This window comes from Neomonachus schauinslandi, chromosome 6 (assembly GCF_002201575.2).
Source record: "Neomonachus schauinslandi chromosome 6, ASM220157v2, whole genome shotgun sequence".
Classification (NCBI taxonomy): Eukaryota; Metazoa; Chordata; class Mammalia; order Carnivora; family Phocidae; genus Neomonachus; species Neomonachus schauinslandi.
Genome location: NC_058408.1, coordinates 67,223,058 through 67,244,382, shown reverse-complemented (window position 1 = coordinate 67,244,382; position 21,325 = coordinate 67,223,058). Strand labels below are relative to the sequence as shown.

At 39.4% G+C, this 21,325-nt stretch overlaps 1 protein-coding gene across 1 annotated transcript in view; it reads left to right on the top strand.

Annotated features, from left to right (window-relative positions):
• Positions 1 to 21,325, top strand: part of DNAH14 (dynein axonemal heavy chain 14) — a 325,270-nt gene that overhangs the window by 25,240 nt on the left and 278,705 nt on the right. The window contains exons 6-9 of the mRNA XM_044916203.1: positions 4,434 to 4,564; positions 7,400 to 7,552; positions 8,659 to 8,771; positions 18,581 to 18,643. Of these exons, the coding sequence (XP_044772138.1) occupies positions 4,434 to 4,564; positions 7,400 to 7,552; positions 8,659 to 8,771; positions 18,581 to 18,643 (460 nt within the window). The remainder of the gene's footprint in view (positions 1 to 4,433; positions 4,565 to 7,399; positions 7,553 to 8,658; positions 8,772 to 18,580; positions 18,644 to 21,325) is intronic.

Genomic DNA, 21,325 nt, shown 5'->3' with positions numbered 1-21,325 from the left:
CTGCCAACAATCCAGGGGAGCTTGGAGGCAGTTCTTTCCCTAGCCATGTCTCTGGATGAGGGCATTGTCAGCCAACACGTTCATGTCAGCCCTGTGAGACCCTGAGCAGAGGACCAGCTAAAATTTGCTAGATACCCGACCCCTGGAAATTGGGGGGTCATAAACCCCCAGTTTGCGGTAATTTGTTATATGGTGGCAGAAAGCAAGTACGGAAGTAAAGTGGTAAACAAGTAGCTCAAGGCCCTCCCCTTTCCGCCGCTGTCCTCAGTTCCACTTGGGCCAGCTGACAGTCACACTCACATGGGTGACTGTCCTTTCCATGGATGCTTTTATGTATTGTCTACATTTATATTTGTCCATTGCGGGAGTTTAAAAATTTGTCACATAGGTTTTGACACTCCTTCCTTCTAAAGCCCCGGAGCCTCGCACTTCTCCCTTTAAATGAAGGCCCAATTTAGTGACTCAGTTCTAACCAATAATACAGTGGACGTGGTAGTTTGCAGTTGTACAGAGTAGAACATGGTGGAGTGATGCTCTGTGCCCTCCAGGACTAAGTCAGGACAGACATAGAGATCCTGTCTCCTGCGCGCTCTCTGGGGGCCGCCGGGGTCCTGTGACACACGTACGCAGCCCTGCAGAGAGGTCCACTGGAGAAAGAGCTAGACCTCCTGCGCATCGCCACGTGAGGGAGCTGACCGGGGAAGGGGTCCTCCAGCCCCAGGAAAGCCTTCAGCATTTTGCTTGCAGCCTCATGGGAAACTGAACTCCTGACCCATAGAAACTGTGAGATAATAAATACTTATTTTAACCTCTAGATTTTAGGACAGTTGCTCACACATCAATAGATACCTAATGCATCCATAAAACATATGGCATTATTTTGTGTATGCAGAAGTGCACACACCATATTGACCAGAATAAGCTAGATAGAGAAAAATACATGTGGTGTGATTCTACTTATAGAAAGTAAACACTAGGAAAAATTGGCCTCTACTCTTAGAAAGCAGGATACTGGTGACTTCTGTGGGCATGGGCTGAAGTGGGAATAGGAACTGGGCAGGGTTTCAAGGCAGACTTCAGGAGGCCTAGTGATGCTTTTTTTCTTGATTGTTCCAGTGCTGGTTCCAGGGTATATTAATGTCTGAAAATGCATCAAGCTGTATGTCTATAAATGATATGTGTACTTTTCTGTGCGTATGTTATACTTCAGTAAAAGCTTTATGCACATACATGATGTTTTATTGTGTCCTTTTGCAACCTGTCCTTTTGAGATCACTCATGTTGATGTGTGCTTTTGGAATTTACTCTTTCTCTCTTTTAAGATGACTTTTTGTCTAGAATGTCCTCTTTTCTCTTTTTAACCCTCTCAAGTCTTATGTCAAGATCCATTTTTATGAGACTTCTATAAAGCTCTCAGTGAGGTCCCTAGTCTGCAGTGATCCTCTCCTTGGAGTTAACACAGTACTTACTAGCAGTATGGCTCATTTGACAATTTCTATATGTTATCTTTCATTATGAGGACACATTCACATGGTGGAATAATATAATTACTTACATTCTAAACTCCAAGGCAACAGAAGTTCTGTTTTAAACCTTTTTTTTTTTTTTTTAGAGAGAGAGAGAATGGGGGAAGGGGCAGAGGGAGAGAGAGAATCCCACACAGACTCCATGCCCACTGCAGAACCTGACGTGGGCTCCATCTCATGACCCTGAGATCATGACCTGAGCTGAAATCACTAGTCAGACGCTTAACCGCCTGAGCCACCAAGGGGCCTTTCTTAAACTTCTTAAAAGAACGGTTTTATTTTCATTCTAAAGATATGTGATTTTACCCTTAAATGCCGGAACTCTTAATTAAGCACTGTCTTCACTGTTACTCCTGTTGAAGGTTCTGTCCGGTGATAGTGCTTCTTCAAGGCTATAAGATTAGAAGGTGAGGGCACTAGAAGCTCAGCCCAGCGCTCACTGATGAGGTTTTATTGTGTCTATAACAGAATGGTTGTGTTACGCCGTTCTCCCTCTCTTTTTTTTTCATGGTTTTTTTCTCTTGAAAGTTGCAATTTCCTGACCTTACTTCTGGTACCTGTATTCTTGACTCACTGTGAAAGTGGAATACAGGCTAGTCTCCTCGTAGTTCTGATATAAAGAATTGCTGTCTTGGATCATACCATACACCCAGCATGCTGGGTGTAAATCTAAATCTAAATCGCTTCAGTGCTTCACCCTGCCATGCTAGGTGTATAATGGATTGTCTCATTTTAGTAAATATCCATGATTTTCTTTCTTTTTTTAAGATTTATTTATTTGTCAGAGAGAGAGAACACAAACAGAGGGAGCAGCAGAGGCAGAGGGAGAAGCAGGCTCCCTGCTGAGCAAGGACTGACCTTACGACCCTGGGATCACGACCCTGGGATCATGAGCTGAAGGCAGATGCTTAAACAACTGAGCCACCCAGGCATCCCTATCTATGATTTTCTGAATTAATCTGGCTTTTTAGAAAAATTTCCCCCCAGCATTTTGGAGGATACATATTTTCTTTAAGTTTACTACTTATTCCGAAAAATCGTTATTTTAAATTTGTCCTAAATCGCTTCCATTCTCCAGTGGTCTCTATCAGTTCATTAAATCTGCCGGGTCGCCACCAAGAATGGATGTGTTAATTTATGCTTTTGCAGTATTGCATAAGAGGAATACCGTGGTCAGCAGTTGATATTTTCTAACTTAATTTTTTGCAAGTCTGGTGGGTGAGAATGGCTTTTTCATTGTAATTTTAATTTATTATTTTCTGATTACTAATGGGGTTGAATATTTTTTGGTATGTTTACTGGCCATTTGTCTTTTCCAATAAATCATTCACATTTCTATCAAAATGTTTATTTCTTATTGGGAAGAACTCTTTAAATATTTGATATGTTAATCCCTAGCTTCTTATGTAGGTTATAAACATTTTATCCTAACTTGATAATTACGGTGGCTTTTCTGCTGTATAAATTGCCAAGTTTGAAGAAGTCAAATTTATTTATTTTTTTTAACATGCTTTGATTCTTTTTCAGGAACATATATTTTCTTCTAATATTTCTGTAATTCCTTTTCCACATTTACTTCTATAATCCTTCTATAATTTATGCTTGCATATAACTGCATAGTTTTCTAAATGTCTAACCACTTTCCCATTATGATTTATGAAGTTAATGATTGCTCTCCTGATTGAAATACCTTTTTCACTTACTAGATTGTCTTTCGTAAGTGGTCCTATCTCTGGTCTCTAATTGGTTTTGCCGATCTGTTTTCCTATGCCGTCAGCATAGGAAGGTGATTTCGATAGATGTGCGTTGTTATAGCCTAGTATGTATGGCTTACCGCTCAGCTGGACATAAACACCTTGTGCCATCCCTTATGCTAGTGTCAGCCCCACCCCTTCTCTCTTCTATACCTAATACTAACTAGCTTTCTTCTCAATTAAGTGTTTTAAACTTCTCTCCTGTTTAAGCAACTGAGAGGGCCCAGACTAGGGTGAGATAGGTGAGGTGCTGCCTAGGGCACAAGGTTAGAAGAAGAATTTACTCTTAGGGTTGTGTAGGACCATATCCTGGTCCTGACGTTGTTTTATACAACAGTTCATGTCCTATTTAGTCCTGAGTTAAGAAAGCTGTTTTGATCAGTTGGTGATCTAGAGAACCAGAAATCTTGAACAACTTCATAGCATTGCTGGTTTTGCCAGCAGGGTTTCTGGGTTGCTTCTCTTCCCGTGATTTGTTTTATCAAGAGAAGCAGAAGGGCTGAGGACAAACTGTAGAGCATGGTGAATAAAAGGTAAGAAAAGGGAATGTTTCAAGGAGATAATCATTAGCTGCTAAGAGATCAAGAAAGACGGTCTCAGGAGCACCTAGGTGGCTCACTCAGTTAAGCGTCCAACTCTTGATCTCAGCTCAGGTCTTGATCTCAGGGTTGTGAGTTCAAGCCCCGCCCTGGGCTCCAAGCTGGGTGTGGAGCCTACTTGGAAGGAAGAAAGGAAGGAAGGAGGGAGGGAGGAAGGAGGGAGGGAAGAGTCTATTGCATGAGAATCTTTAGGAAGAATATTTCCACCTTGCATGGTCATCACTTCTTTCCTGATCCTACTGCTTCCACCCCATCTAACTGGCTCCTGTTCGAGTGTCTTCTCATGCCAGCTACCTGTGTAACTGTGGAATTAGGTCTTTTGAAATATCTTTTTTAAATGGAAAAAATATTATTCCTTTTTTCCAGCTTCTGTTAAAATTAAATTTTAAGCTATACTTTCTTGTCTAATTATATAGTCTTTGTGTAAACTTTAAGTATAAGTTTCCATTTAAATTTTTTCTCTATGTAGAAATATTTGGAATATTATACATTACCCTTAAGTGATGCCTGTACTCACATTTACATTAGATCTTTTTTTTAATGTTCTAAACCAGAACCAGAGGATGATGATGTCACAAGACATATTATAAGGCTAAGAGATAAGTTTGGTTGGCAAACGATGTTACCACAGCACTGTTCGGAGTATAAAAGTTCCAAAATTGCAATTCAGAAGATTATTCTAAAGGTATTAGCCTGTTTTATCCAGTTTTGTACTATAAAGGTTAATATTTAAAACTGTACCTTAATCTTAATTTCATTCACTTCACATATTATATCAAAATTAGACATTACATTAATACCGAATTATAATCATTGTTTCATAGTAAATGCTTGTGAAAGTGTTGGGCATCATTTCACTTGTCTTATTTCAAGGATGGAGAACAGATAAAGATATATGCCTGAAATTTGAATCTACTCTCATATTCCTGTTCATCAGGGTTTTTTTTGTGTGAGTTAAAAAGAAATGCTAATGTACTTTTGTAACATTGTATCCTCGCTCTTACTTCCTGGTACCCAATTCTCTATCTCATTATCTTTGTATTTCCTTATCCTTTCTTCTTCGGAGAAGTTTTAGCATGTGCAGAGTCACATGACCAGAGGGTACAAGCAGCGATGAGGAGTAAGGTCTGCCTCCTGTGTCCTTCTTCATTACAAGAGATGGAAGATTGGACAGGATCATCTATAACTACTTTTAGACCCAGGGTTCTCCAAGGGCAATTAATTCCCAGGCAATCACATCAGCATCACCTTGGAGCTTATTAGCCATGCATAGTCTCATCTCCACTCCAGACCTTCTGAATCAGAAACTCTGGGAGTGGGACCCAGTGATCTGTACTTTACGAAGCTCTCCAGGTGATTCTGATGCACAATTGAGAAGTGCTGTTCTAGACCGGGGGCCAGCTAATTTTTCCTGAAAAGTGTCAGATAATGAATGTTCTAGGCTGTGCAGGCTCTCTGATCCCTGTTGTAATTTCTCAGGCCTGTCGCTGCAGCGCAGAAGCAGCAACAGACTTAAGCAAATGGGTGTGGCTGTGCTCCAGTGAAACTTTACAGAAATAGGCACAGAGTCCTGGCCAGAGTTTGCTGGCCCCTGCTCTAACCTGTTACCGGGAGGACAAATGGTCCTGGGATCACTGTCAGAGGCGGCATTAATGCAAAGCAGAGTACCATGCATAATGGAAGCAGAGTCACCCAGCTTTGAATCTCTATTTATACGCTCACTGTGTGGTTTTGGGCAAGTTCCTGACCTCTCTGAGCTTCAGCTTCTTTGAGCTTGAAATGGAAATAATAGTACTTAACCTTAGAGAGTCGTGAAAATTAAATGAGGAATGCAGGTGGCATAGTGTCTGGCACATAATGGGCATGGTAATTTAGAAAACACATAGCTGTGCATGAGCCAGATGTCCTTGGACTCACTGATAAGGGATGTTTCATTTGTTTGTAAAGAAAGGATTGAGAATTTGAAAAAATACTTGCTTTTAATTCAAAAACAATAATTTAATTGGAACGTATTATGCTTCTAATAAGTGGGTGATTTAATGACATACATGACCCATTTGGATAATGGTGTCTACATTAAGTTACTAGTATCCTCAACTTTCTGGAACATAGAACAAAAATGCCTCAAGTGGCCACATAACTGTAACCAAGCCACGTACTATACAAATCATCACCTGTAGCTTATTTATTTCATTTTACTTGCAGTTTCTAAACTTGTTTCTTAAGGTTTCCAGGAGCGTATCCTATCAGAGGTCAGAATAAGACAGTGAGGGGTGCCTCGGTGGTACAGTTGGTTGAGCATCTGACTCTTGGTTTTGGCTCACGTCATGATCTCAGGGAGTCTGCTTGAGATTCTCTCCCTCTCCCTCTGCTCCTCCCCCTGCCCCCCCCACTCTCTCTCTCTCTCTCTCAAATAAATAAATCTTAAAAAAAATGATAATAAACAAGACAGTGAGCACTTGGGACGATTAGGGAGAAACAGTAACAGTCTTCAATGAGGACAAAAACTTTTTTAAGAAGTAAAACTGGATCTGAAATTTTAAATTCCAATACTTAGAAAGTCTCAAAGTAAAAGAAATAAATTTCACTTAAAATTTTTTCTTAATATGAAGTGGCTGATTTCTCAGTAATGCCAGGTAAATAAAAAAGAGGCGTTATAGTATATTGCAGTGTCTCAGAGCATGGGTTTAGTCAGACTTGTATTCACATCTCAACTTGCTTCTTCCTGTCTTTGTGACTTTTCCCAAATTACCTAATTTCTCAAAATACTAATTTCTGCATCTGTTTAATGAGCTTAAAAAGATCATCATCTCTGCAGATAATTTAAAAGATTAAATTTAGAAGATTAAATTCTTGTGTATAATGTATATGAAACACTTGTTACTTATTAAATATTATTTACTTCACAAATATTAGTTATTATTATAATACTAAGCCACCATCATTATCAAAATAAATGATTAACATGCTCCAAAAGCTTCTGGTATTGGCAGACAAATTTACTGAAAGTGGGACATGGGTGTTAAAGATATATTGCCATGTTCGGGTGCCTGGGTGGCTCAGTTGGTTAAGCGACTGCCTTCGGCTCAGGTCATGATCCTGGAGTCCCAGGATCGAGTCCCACATCGGGCTCCCTGCTCAGCAGGGAGTCTGCTTCTCCCTCTGACCCTCCTCCCTCTCATGCTCTCTGTCTCTCATTCTCTCTCTCGCAAATAAATAAAATCTTAAAAAAAAAAAGATATATTGCCATGTTCTTTGTGTGAATAAGCATGCATTAGGAAGCATATAGATGAATTTTCATGAATGTTTCATTCACCACATTATACGAATGAAAATTACATATTTTAAATCTTTCATAAGACTGATCTTGTTGAACTTTGGACACAATTTGATGTTAGCTTTCCTCAGTGATATTACACTTAATTTAAATCTAAAATTATTTCATTTTACTGAGTAATCTGTTGTTCAGCCATTTTATTACTTAATCTGGTCAAGTTAATTAAATTTTTTTTAACCTCAGGAACCTTTAACAGATGATGGAGAATTTGTATATTGCCTTCCTCGGAAAAATCATCAAGTTCTCTATAATCCATATGATCTTCAGGTGGTCTCTGCCCACAGAGCTAGACATTGCAAAGAATTTTGGATTATTACTGCATCATTTATCTCAAAGGTAATATAGAATGGGTGTTTTCAGCTTTTAGAATCATAATGGAAAAATATTATCTAATTTAGATTGTCTTTGTATGTTTCAGATAAACCTGGTCATTTGAGGGATAGTTTATGGTTAAGATCCTCTTTGGGAGAAAGTTACTTAACAGCAATTTTTTTTCTTTTCTGTAGAGAGATAGTTTAAGTATTCAATTTTAATAATATTTTTATCTCAAATAATTATAGTTTTTTTTTAAAGGAAACTAGACTACAGGGATTTGTTGACATAATAGGAATTACAATAGTAAAAGAAAAAAGTGTTTCCTCAGGTTTGTCAGAAACTTCATTGCCAGATGTAGAAACCCCCATTACACTCTTACATAGCGTTCTGATACCGCAAGTTGTAATTATAGAGTTACTTGTTTTGATCATTTTCTTAGTGTCTGTCTGCTTCCCCTTACTCTCCCAGCCTCCCAACTACACTGTAAGCACATATGGGCAGGGCCACATCTGAATGAAGCAGATCTGTAGGTGTAGATGTGGAGATATCCCTGATGTGTATTATCAGCTGAAAATGGGAGGAACAATTCCTATGCACATAAGTACATATGTGCTGATATAGGCATACTTTTATTTCCAGAAGAAATTTTTAAAAATGTTAACATTCAGATGGGGAAGAGTGACTCTGGGGAAGGGAATTCTTGATGAAAGGCCTGTGGTTCTTGGATGTCAAAATAGGGTATATTGGTAATGGGATTATTGGTCCCTTTGGAACTACTACATCCCTGTAGTTAAAATTGAGCTCATAAATATTACTTTTATAGAAAATGTGCAGATTATGAGACTGAAAAAATGAACAGATATTTGTGAAAAGTATCTAAGGGTGAGGAAGAAGTTTCTCTTGTTCTTCCTCTATTGGAGCATGAGAAATAGCTTTAGAAAAATGGCAAGTGTAGAAGCAGTGTGGGAAGGGAAATCAGGTTTGGGTATAGATGAAGTGGTGGAGGTCATATATAGAACAAGCTGAATTATAAAAGCAAGTAGTTATGAGGCAAACACAGGCTTTCTTAATTTCTTGAAAATAGTGCATATTTTTTGAAGAAATGGTTTTGTGCTTTATATTTACAGGTTACTAAAATAGGTGATGTAGAAGAAATAGAACTCATACCTACTTTGGAATGGCTTTTAGAAAGAACATGTTACTATTTATTACAGCAATTCAAGATATTTTCCAATTTTCGGTGAGATGAAAGAAAATGAAACCAATTATTTGTAGTATGGTCCTGTTGAAATAGCAACTGCCTGGTTGATGGGTGGGTTCTACTACATTATGCCATGTTTATGGGGAATGTTAGAGAGAATGGGGTATTCCATAAAAGTTTTTTAGACACGATAGAGGTGTAGGAAGATCCTGAACTCACTACCTCCCACAGACACAATAGACCTACAGCTATATGTGGAATAATTTCCTCTGGAAGAGTTCTGAAAACTCGATGGACAGTACCTCCACAACAGAGGATAAAGGCAACATGGAGATCGGTAGGAGAGACAGAGACCTGCTCTCATCAAAAACCCACCCCCAGTGCAGCAACCCGCAAACAGGAAGGATCTCAAAAATGTGGAAACTGAGGAGTAAGGAATGTTGCCCACATCAGGCACCCCAATCCTTGGGTTCTGCACCAAAGAGATGAGCCACCAAAATGGAAAACAATGGGAATGATGTCCAGGAAAACCATAGAACCTAGGGAATGGAGAACCTGCTCATAAAGGGTTTGCATGCACGCTCAACTCACCATGGGACCCAGAGCAAAAGCTGCACCTTGAAAAGCATCTAGGCCACATGTAAAGGAGACCCACTTACTATTCTTAAGTGAATGCCAGAGAAGCAGGAACTTTTTGGGACTCTTTCTCGGACAGAAGTGCTGGCAAGTGCCATTTCTGCAATCCCATTCGGCTTTGCTAAGGCCAGTGTTGGCAGTCACTGTTTTGTCAATCTTCCTGTAACCTGGGCACACCCCACGCCCCCCCACACCACAGGTGCACCACAGCCATCTGGGCAAGCATCCCATCCATCCCTAGCCATAACTGCACCCCAGCTTGCCAGGTGAGTGCCATGCCCCTCCAATGCCACAGCCATGCCACAGCCAGCAGGTGTGTGTAGCCCACACTTGGGACTCCATTTGAGCACCTGGCACCAGTGGCCAGAGGGGATTGTGCTTCTCAGCCTCACAGGTCACCTACACACGGCTACTTCAAGTTTGGGAAAGGTAACTATTTCCACCTAATATATAGGGGGAAAAAAAACCACACACAGAAAATCAGGCAAAATGAGACAGAGGAATATCTTTAAATGAAAGAACAAGACAAACCTTAGAAAAAGACCTTAATGAAATGGCAATAAGTAAATTACCTGATAAATAGTTTAAAGTAATGGTCAGAAAGATGCTTACCAAACTTGGGAGAGGAATGGATGAACACAGTAAAACTGCAGCAAAGAGTTAGAAAATACCAAATGGAAGTCTCAGAGCTGAAGTAAAATAAATTATTTGAGAAATACACTAAAGGGGTTCAACAGCAGACTGGATGAATCAGAAGAGCAGGTTAGACAGCGAGCTAGAGGACAAAGCAATGGAACTCCCCCAGACAGAGCAGCAAAAAGAGGTTTTTAAAAAGTGAAGATAACATAAGTGAGCTCTGGGACAATTTCAGGTGGAGTAACATTCTCTTTATAGGAGTCCCAGAAGAAGAGGGGGAAGCAGGGGCAGAAAAACATATTTGAAGAAATAATGGCTGAAAATTTCCTTAACCTGGGGAAGGAAACAGACATTCATATCCAGGAAGCCCAGGGAATTCCAAATAAGAAGAACCCAAAGAGATTCACACCAAAATACAGTATAATTAAAATGTCAAAAGTTAAAGATAGAGAATCTTAAAAGCAGCAAGAGAGAAATAACTTGTTGTATACAAGATAAACCCATAGGCTATCAGAAGATTTCTCAGTAGAAACTTTGCAAGGCAGAAGGTAGCAGCAGAACATACTCAAAGTACTAAATTAAAAAAAATTGTGACCAAGAATACTCTACTCAGCAAGGTTATAATTCATAATTGAAGGAGATGAAGAGTTTTCATATAGCAAAAGTAAAGGACTTCATTATCACTAAACTAGCCTTACAAGAAATTCTAAAGGGACTTCTTTAAGCTGAAAAGAGATGATACTAATTAATGATGAGAAAACATGTGAAAGTGAAAATCTCACTGGAAAAGGTAAATATATAGTAAAGGTAGTGAATTAATTATTTATAAAGCTAATACAAAGGTCAAAAGACCAATATAGTAAAATTAAAACTACAATAATTAGTTAAGGAATACATAAAAAGTTGTAAAAAGTGACATCAAAAACCTAAAACATAGGAGAGGGGGATAAAAATGTACAGTTTTGGAATGTATTCAAATTTAAGTTGCTATGAACTTAAAATACACCAGTATATATGTAGGAAGTTACATATGAACCTCATGATAACCATAAAACAAAAGCTTACACTGGATACATAATAGAAAATGAATGAGAAAGGAATCTCAACACTAAAGAAAGTTATAAGACATCAAGGAAAGAGAGAAAGGAAGAATAAAGGAACAGAGAGAAACTATAAAAACAGCTAGGCATCCCACGTTGCCCGATTTCAAGCTATATTACAAAGCTGTGATCACCAAGACAGCATGGTACTGGCACAAAAACAGACATACAGACCAATGGAACAGAATAGAGAACCCAGATATGGACCCTCAACTCTATGGTCAAATAATCTTGACAAAGCAGGAAAAAACATGCAATGGAAAAAAGACAAGTCTCTTCAATAAATGGTGCTGGGAAAATTGGACAGCCACATGCAGAAGAATGAAACTCCACCATTCTCTAACACCATTCACAAAGATAAACTCAAAGTGGATGAAAGACCTCAATGTGAGACAGGAATCCATCAAAATCCTAGAGGAGAACATAGGCAGTAACCTCTTTGACATCGGCCACAGCAACTTCTTTCAAGATACATCTCCAAAAGCTAGTGAAACAAAAGCAAAAATGAACTTTTGGGACTTCATCAAGATAATAAGCTTCTGCACAGCAAAGGAAAGAGTCAACAAAACAAAGAGGCAACCCACAGAATGGGAGAAGATATTTGCAAATGACACTACAGATAAAGGGCTGGTATCCAAAATCTATAAAGAACTTCTCAAACTCAACACCCAAAAAACAAATAATCAAGTCAAAAAGTGGGCAGAAGAGATGAACAGACACTTCTTTGAAGAAGACATACAAATGGCTAACAGACACATGAAAAAATGTTCATCATCATTAGCCATCAGGGAAATCCAAATCAAAACCACACTGAGATACCACCTTACACCAGTTAGAATGGCAAAAATGGACAGAGAAACAACAAATGTTGGAGAGGTTGTGGAGAAAGGGGAACCCTCTTACACTGTTGGTGGGAATGCAAGTTGGTACAGCCACTTTGGAAAACAGTGTGGAGGTTCCTCAAAAATTTAAAAATAGAGCTACCCTATGACCCAGCAATTGCACTACTGGGTATTTACCCCAAAGACACAGATGTAGTGAAAGGAAGGGCCATATGCACCCCAATGTTCATAGCAGCAATGTCCACAATAGCCAAACTGTGGAAAGAGCCGAGATGCCCTTCAACAGATGAATGGGTAAAGAAGATGTGGTCCATATATACAATGGAATATTACTCAGCCATCAGAAAAGATGAATACCCAACTTTTACATCAACATGGATGGGACTGGAGGAGATTATGCTAAGTGAAATAAGCAGAGAAAGTCAATTATCATATGGTTTCACTTATTTGTGGAACATAAGGAATAACATGGAGGACATTAGGAGAAGGAAGGGAAAAATGGGCAGGGGGAATTGGAGGGAGAGATGAACCATGAGAGACTATGGGCCTGAGAAACAAACAGGGTTTTAGAGGGGAGGGGGGAGGGGGGATTGGTTAGCCCGGTGATGGGTATTAAGGAGGGCACGTACTGCATGGAGCACTGGGTGTTATATGAAAACAATGGATCGTGGATCACTACATCAAAAACTAATGATGTATTGTATGGTGACTAACATAACATAATAAAATTTTTAAAAAAAGCTAGAAAACAATTCACAAAAGGTCAAAAAGTACATACCTACCAAAAAAAAATTTTTTTTTTTCTTTTTGGTGAGCAGCAAAGCAAGGTTTATCGAGGGATAGCAAAGTGATAGTACAAAGCTCCCAAGGAGGGGAGGGGACCCAAAGGAGTTGCCCTCAAAAATTAAATGTAAATGGACTAAATTCTCCAATCAAAAGATGTAGAGTGACTGAATGGACTTAAAAAAAAGACTCATGTATATGCTGCCATCAAGAGACTCACTTCAGGGGTGCCTGGGTGGCTCAGTCGTCAAGGGTCTGCCTTTGGCTCAGGTCATGATCCCAGGGTCCTGGGATCGAGCCCTGCATCGGGCTCCCTGCTCGGCGGGAAGCCTGCTTCTCCCTCTCCCACTCCCCCTGCTTGTGTTCCCTCTCTTGCTGTGTCTCTCTCTGTCAAATAAATAAAATCTTAAAAAAAAAAAAAAGACACTCACTTCAGAAGTAAAGGCGCACAGACTAAAAGTGAAGGTATAGAAAAAGATATTTTATGGAAATGAAGTCTGTTGTAGCTGTATTCATACAAAATAGACTTCAATACTTACAGAAAACAAGGTAAGGCATTACATAATGATGAAGGGGTCAATCCAGCAAGAGGATATAATATTTGTAAATGTATATGCACCCAGCATAGCACCAATATGTGTAAAGGAAATATCAACAGACCTAAAGGGAGAGAGACTGTGTGATACAATAATAGGAGGGGAACTTTAACACCCTACCCATGTCAATTATTAGATCATCCATGCAGGAAATCAATAAGGAAACATTGGCCTTACATGACACATTAGACCAGATGGACTTAATTCAAAAGCAGCAGAATACATTTCTTCTCACATGCACGTGGTACTCTCTCCAGGATAAATAACATGTTAGGCCACAAAAAAGTCTCAATCAATTTAACAAGATTGAAATCATATCAAGCATCTTTTTCAACCATGATGGTATGAAACTAGAAATCAATTATAAGAAGAAAACTGGGAAAACCACAAAAACAAGCTTAAGCAACATGCTAGTGAATAACAAAGGGGTCATTGAAGAAAGCAAAGAAGAAATTAAAAAAACACCTAGACTTTGGAAGCATTCCTTCCTCTTCCTTTTTTTTTTTTTTGGAAGAGTTTGAGAATAATAGGTATTAAATATTCTGTTTAGTAGAATTCACCAATGAAGCCAACAGGTCCTAGACTTTGTTGGGAAGTTTTGGATTACTGATTCAATATCATTACTAGTAATTGGCCTCTTCAAATTTTCTATTTCTTCATGATTCAGTCTTGGTAGGTTGTATGTTTCTAGGAGTTTATCCATTTCTTACCAAACTTGGGAAAGGAATAAGTAAAACTTAGATTTTTAAAGATGACATTATATACTATACATAGAAGAACAAAGCTGTAGGTATTGCAATCTCAGATTTTAAGATACATTACAAAGCTGTAGTGATCAAACAGTATGGTACTGGCACAAAAATAGACACATAGATCAATGGATCAGAATAGAGAGCCCAGAAATAAACCCACGATTATATGGTTAATTAATGACAAAGGAGATAATATGCAATGGGAAAAAGTCTCTTCAATAGATGGTGTTGGGAAAACTGGACAGCACCGTGCAAAAGAATGAAACTGTACCACTTTCTTATACTAAACACAAAAATAAACTCAAAATAGGTTAAAGACTTGAATGTAAGACCTGAAACCATAAAACACCCAGAAGAGAAGTAGGTCATAAACTCCTTGATGCTGGCGACAATTTCTTGGATCTGACTTAAAGGCAAAGGCGGCAAAAGGAAAAATAAGCCAATGGAATGGCATCTAACTGAAAAGCTTCTGAACAGTGAAGGAAACCCATTAGTAGAATGAAAAGGCAAACCACTGACTGGGTTGAGATATTTGCAAATCATAATGAGTTGATATCCAAAAAAATACAAGGAATTCATCCAACTTGATGAAAAAAATAAATCCAATTAAAAATGGGCAGAAGGGGCAGTGGGTGGCTCAGTCAGTTGTGTGTCCAGCTCTTCATTTCAGTTCAGGTCATGATCTCAGTCAGGGTCCTGGGATCAAGCCCCACATTGGGCTCCATGCTCAGCGGGGAGTCTGCTTGAGATTCTCCCTCTCCCTCTGCCCCTCCTGCCTGTACGCGCTCTCTCTCTCTTTCTAAAATAAATAAATCTTCAAAAAAAGAAAATGGGCAGAGAATCTGAATAGATATTTTTCCAGGACCTACATATGGTGGCCAACAGACACATGAAAAGATGCTTAACATCACTAATCATCAGGGAAATGCAGATCAAAACCACAATAAGATTTTACTTCCTACCTGTCAAAATGACTATTAAGATTTGATGAGGATGTGGAGAAAAGGGACCTTCGTGCACTGTTTGTGGGAATGTAAATTGATGTGGCCACTATGGAAAACAGTATGGAGATTCCTGAAAATTCTAGAATTAGAACTACCATATGATCCAGCATTTCCACTTCTGGATATCTATTCAGAGAAAACGGAAAGACTAATTTGAAAAGATATATGCACTTCTTTGTTTATTGCAGCACTATTTACAATAGCTAAGATAAAGAAACAACCACAGTGTTCATGATAGATGAATGGATAAAGAAGATGTGGTGTATACATACAATGGAGTAGTACCCAGCCATAAAAAAAATTGAAATCATGCCATTTGTGTCCATATGGATGGGACCCTAAAGGTATTATGCTAAGTGAAATAAGACAGAGAAAGATACCATATCACTTCAGTTATATGTGGAACCTAAAAAACAAAACCTACACTCATAAAGACACAGAGGACAGAGTTGTGGCTTGCCAGAGGGGAAAGGTGTTGGGAGGGGGATGAAGTGAGTGAAGAGAATCGGAAGGTAAAGACTTCTAGTTATAAAGTAGACCATGGGGATGTAATGTACAGTTGGTAACATCGTGTTAACTCTTAATTTGCCTTTTGTTTTTCATGCATTTATTCATTAAATATTTATTGAGAGTTTGCTACGAACCAGTCATTGTTCTAGATGCTGGGGATAGAACAAAACAAATGTCCTGCTCTCAAATAACAGAGTGGGAGAGAAATAAACATATAAATATGTAAAATATCAGGTAGAGAAAGAATGTTGTAATGGAAAATAAATCAGAGAATTAGGGAGCTGGGCAGCTTGTTGATTCAAGGTCATCATTTAAAAATTTATCTAGTTCTAAGTGACGTGACATGACATGACACCAGGATTTCTGAGATTCTGATCCCTTACCCAGAAGTCCCAGGCTTGTTCTTTTAGTGTTTGTATTTAGTTTTTTTCTTTGCATATCATTGCCACATGATGTTACATTAGTTTCGGGTGCACAACATAGTACTTCCGCATCTCTGGGTGTTCTGCGCTCCCCACGAGGGTGGCTGCCATCTGTCCCTGTACAGCGCCATTGCACTCATCTTCTAATGTCTGTGTTTTCTTGTGGTCTGCTGCTATCTGCTGGAGGCTAGGAAAAAAGAGAGGTAATATTTTAAATTGTTAACATTTAATATGATAAAGAATTGAAGTGTTTTTATAAGAGAAGTGAATGATTTTGTGGCAGAGTAGTTACTTACAGAATAGATACTTGCTGGTACTTCTGTTCCCCTCTTACGGGCACTGGAGATGGAATCATGTAAAAAATAATACAAGGTCTGTGTTCCTCGAGAACTTCCATTCTAATGCAGGGAGATCAATAACAAGTAAATACGATTATCTCAGCTAGGGGTAAGGGCCAGAAAGGTAGTAAAGTGAAGTTAAGCAGAGACGTGTATGTGTTGCTGCTTTAGATAGGATGGCCAGAGATGTGCTATGTAATCCGAGGTCTGAATGTTGAGAATAGTTTCAGACAGTATGGCAAGATGAAAAGTTCTGAGGCAGATATGGGTCAGTGTGTATGCAAGGGTAGAGATGGTGCGGCTGAAGCTCTGGAGAGGTTGGGACGTGAGGGCGCCGGTCCTGTGATGGCACCTGAGACGTGGCAGTGGACGTGGGTCACGGAGACACACTTCTGAGCAGGTCCTCTTCGAGAACGTGTGTGATGGCTGCATCCCTGTCCATCAGGCGGCAGCTTATGATGGTATGGAAAGTACTATTCTCAGAATCTGTTTATTTAAACTGTCAGTGTTGGACTTTCCACTGTTGTCCTTGCCTGTGATAAATCCTTGGGGTCCACTCCACTCTGAATAATTTTAATTGATTAAACTTTTGAAACACAGTTGGAACTGGGATGAGTCATCTTTTTATATGACATTTAGCATCAGTCAGTCCATGGTCAGAATGATTCATTTTCTTTATTCATGTTACGAAAAGTATAAATTAAAGTTTAGGCAGGTTAAAACTTATAAATTCATTTTATTTTTATTTTTTTATTTTTATTTTTTTGAGGATTTTATTTATTTGAGAGAGAGAGAGAGCACAAGCAGGGGGAGTAGCAGAGGCAGAGGGAGAAGCAGGCTCCCCGCTGAGCAGGGAGCCCGATGTGGGACTCGATCCCAGGACACTAGGATCATGACCTGAGCCGAAGGCAGACGCTTCACCAACTGAGGCCCCCAGGCGTCCCCTTCATTTGATTTTTGAATTTTATTTTTAATATGTTCTGTGAAGTTTTTTATGACTAACATTGTAACAAGTAACATTCCAAGCAGAAAATGAGGTAAATCTGCTGCATGGGTGGCTTCTGTTGGCTATGCGGTGTGTGCTGTGCAGGGGTGACCCTGAGCAGCAACACCAGCTTCTTAACCTCGGGGGCCTGCCTGGAGGCGTCGCTTCTGTGGCCTGGTGCTTCTGTGGCCCGATGTGGATGCTCCTCATGCCTTCAGTGGGGGGATTCGTCTGGGATTCTTTCCAGGGGTCTTCTGGAATGCTGAGGTTCCATGACTGGAGAAAAGTGAGATAGTAACTTAGCTGGAATGCCTCCTAGGAGCCTGACTTAAAGTCAGAGTGCTAGATTGGAGGCATTTCTGATTTCTGAGGCCTCAGTTGTGCCTGTTTGCGTGACATCACGGGGTTCTTTTGGAGCTGCTTCCGCTTTTTGTGATTCTCAGTCAGCCAGTGAGATGGGTGGGTTGTCCTCTTGGGGAGTCCTGGCCCCACTAGTTCCTCTTGCTGCATAAGGAATCTCCCTCTGGCCAACAGGCATCACCATTAAATTCCTTCTCAGACAGATTCTTTGAGTTTTGAAAACTATAAATGCATCTTTTCAAAAACAAATATTAAATATCAAAATGACAAACACTAGCTTAATTTTTTACATATTGGTATACAAACATTTCTTATCAATGTACCTTTTCATCATCACTGGAAATTCAATCTTGACTCTTCTTGAAATATGAGTCTCTTTTAAAAATAGTAAGATAGTAAATGTATAGAGAGAAGAAAATATTTATTATTATTATTTTTAAAGAATATGAGTTGGGAGGAGGGACAGAGGGAGAGGGAGAGAGAGAATCTCAAGCAGACTCCCTGCTGAGCATGGAGCCCCACATGGGGCTCGATCCCATGACCCTAAGATCATGACCTGAGCCAAAATCAAGAGCTGGACACTTAACCAACTGAGCCACCCAGGCACCCCCGAGAAGATTATATTTTTTATAGTTTTTATACTTATTGGGATATTGTAACTAAATTATGTGTCTGTGAGAATTACAATGACTTGTTCTATGTTCTGTTGATAGTTTGGGAGAGAAGTGATATGATCTAGTATGTACTTCAGGTAAAATTTATGAATGAAACATGTGAATGAAACATGTTCTAGGGAATCTAGCATTCCTAACATGTTATTAAATGTATTCTATATAAATACATGATTTGAGAATATGGAATGTAAGAAATGTTTTTCTTTTCAGAGTTAATAAATCATTTGTTACTTGGAAATTGAATGTTAGAAGAATTAAGACAGAGAAGAGCAGGTAAGTTTTGATAGGCAATGTAATTTTAAAAATTTTATTTATTTTAAATATGTAGTACGGAAGCAGGTATAAGTCATTTTTCACTCAGTGATTGGAAAGTCACTTTATGATTATGATTAAATTTAACCCTTAATGGGAATGCCTGGGGGGCTCAGTCGGTTAAGGGTCTGCCTTCAGCTCCGGTCATGATCTCAGGGTCCTAGGATCGAGTCCCACATCGGGCTCCCTGCTTAGTGGGGAGTCTGCTTCTCCCTCTGCCTGCCACTCTGCCTGCTCGTGCTCACTCTTTCTGACAAATAAAATCTTTAAAAAAAATTTAACCCTTTATGATTAAATTTAACCTATCTTATTTTTAAACACTATTTATATGTAAACATAATAATAAACACTGTATTTCCCGGTATGCCAATCTGTGATATGAGGAAATCATAGTACTATAAAGACTTAGGATGTCTTCCTGTGGTCACTTGATTTAACTTTTTCTTCCCGAAGGGGAATGACTGCATCACAGCAGTTAGATGGCTGTTAATCCTACTTTGCAGGATGTCCAGCAGCCATATTCTGTTGCTGAACTTTTTACTTTGAGGTAACTCTGATTGAGTGCAGTTGTGAGAAATGATACAGAGATGATACTGAGATGCCCTGTTTTCCCAGTGGTAACATCTAGTAGACCTAGTGTAGGACAGTGGTATGGCGACCAGCGCAGTGGCGTTGACGTACTGAGTGTACAGCAGACCTCTGTTGTGGCAGGACCCCTCCTGTTGCCCTTCCCTCCCATTCCACGACCCCTGAGCCCGTGGCAAGCACTACTCGGGTCTCCATTTCTATGGTTTTGTCTTTTCAAGAATGTGTCAGTGGGACCCTGCAGTCTGCGGTCTGTGGGAGTGGGGCTCCATCCAGGCTGCTGCCTCTGTGTCAGCGTTCCTTTGCTGCGGGCCGAGTGGTCCGTGGTTAGTCACCCCTCGTTGAAGGACAGCTGCTGCCTTCCAGTTTTCGTGTTAGACGCAGAGTTGCTATCAACCTTCATGTGAACAGAAGTCTTCATTTCTCAGTGGGAAATGCCTGGGAGTGCCGTCCTGGGTCACACGGTAATTGCATGTTCAGGTTTCTTCAGAGATGATCGTACCATTTGTCATACCCACCAGCAACATCCGAGACCATTTGGAATTATCACTATTTTTCATTATAGACATTCTCGTGGCTGTGTGGTAGGATCTCATTGTGGTTTTTTTTTTTTTTTTTTTCAATCGGTGTATTTAGACCATGTACATTCGATCGAATTATTTGTATATTAGGACTTAAGTTTGCCATTTTATTTTTTGGTTTCTGTTTCTTCTCTCTGCTTTCTGTTTCTTCTTCCTGTGGATTATTTGAATATTTCTTAGAATTCTTTTTGGATTTTTTCTATAAAATTTTTTAATGTCTCTTTCTGTGTGGCTTTTTAGTGGTTTCATTATATATACATAACACACAGTTTACTAGTGTCGTCATTTTATTAGTTTGAACTGTAGTAACCTTAGCTTTATGTCCCTTTACCTCCTCCATTTATAGTAAAATTGTCTTAAATATTTCCTCTCTGTGCATTTGGCACTATATCAGAAGAGTTACCATTTTTGCTTCCATCATCAAACGTAAGTTATAAAACCCAAGAGAAGGATAGTCTATAGATTTTTATTTTTGTTTTATTTTTTTAAGATTGGTTTATTTATTTGAGAGAGAGAGAGAGAGTATGGAGGCAGGGGTGAGGGGCAGAGGGAGAGGAGACTCTGTACTGAGTGTGAAGCCCACTGGGGGGCTCCACCTCACGACCCTGAGATTGTGACCCAAGCTGAAATCAAGAGTCAGACACTTAACCTACGGAGCCACCCAGGCGCCTCTGCATTTTTAAAATGTGTTCAGTTTGGTTTGTTCATCATGTTCTTGGTTCCTTCTCAGTGTTTTGGGTTCCTTCTTTTATTGTTTTGTTGTTTAATCTCTGTTTAGAGAACTTCCTGTAGCCATTCTTTTAGGGCAGGTCTGCTGGCAGCAAATCTCTTGCTTCTCCTTTATCTGAGAGTGTCCTGATCTCCCTCCCAGTGAGGAATGTTATTGCCGAACACAGGACTCTGAGTTGACTGTTCTTTCCTTTCAGCATTTGAAAACGTGCGCCCCTTTCTTCTGGCCTCCATGGTCTTCAAATTGCTTTTCTTCTATACATGTTTCTTCTCTTGTTGCTTTCGAGACTTTTTCTTTTGCCTTTGGTTTTCAGAATGTTGACTTTGATGTGTCTTGGTTGGGTTTCTTTGTCTTTATCCTGTTTTAGGTCACCCTGGCTTCTTGCACCTCTGTGTTTGTTCATCCTTTGACAAATTTGGTAAATTTTCATCCATATTTCTTCAAGTATTTTTTCAGCCCTGCCCTCCTCCTCCTCTCCTTCTAGGACTTCAGACACAAATGCTGGATCTTTTTTATAGTCCTGCTGTCCCTGAGGGTCTGAGGTGTTGTTTTTTTTTCCCCAGTCTATTTTTTTCTCTATTGTTCAGATTGAATAATTTCTATTGTTCTTTCAGTTCATTGATTTCTCTGTCCATTCCATTGTGCTATTGAGACAGTGTATTGAGTTTTTAAATTTCAGTTCTAAAATTTCCATTTAGTCCTTTTTTTGTCTTCTGTTTCTTTGTTTGACTTCTGTTTCTTTGCTTG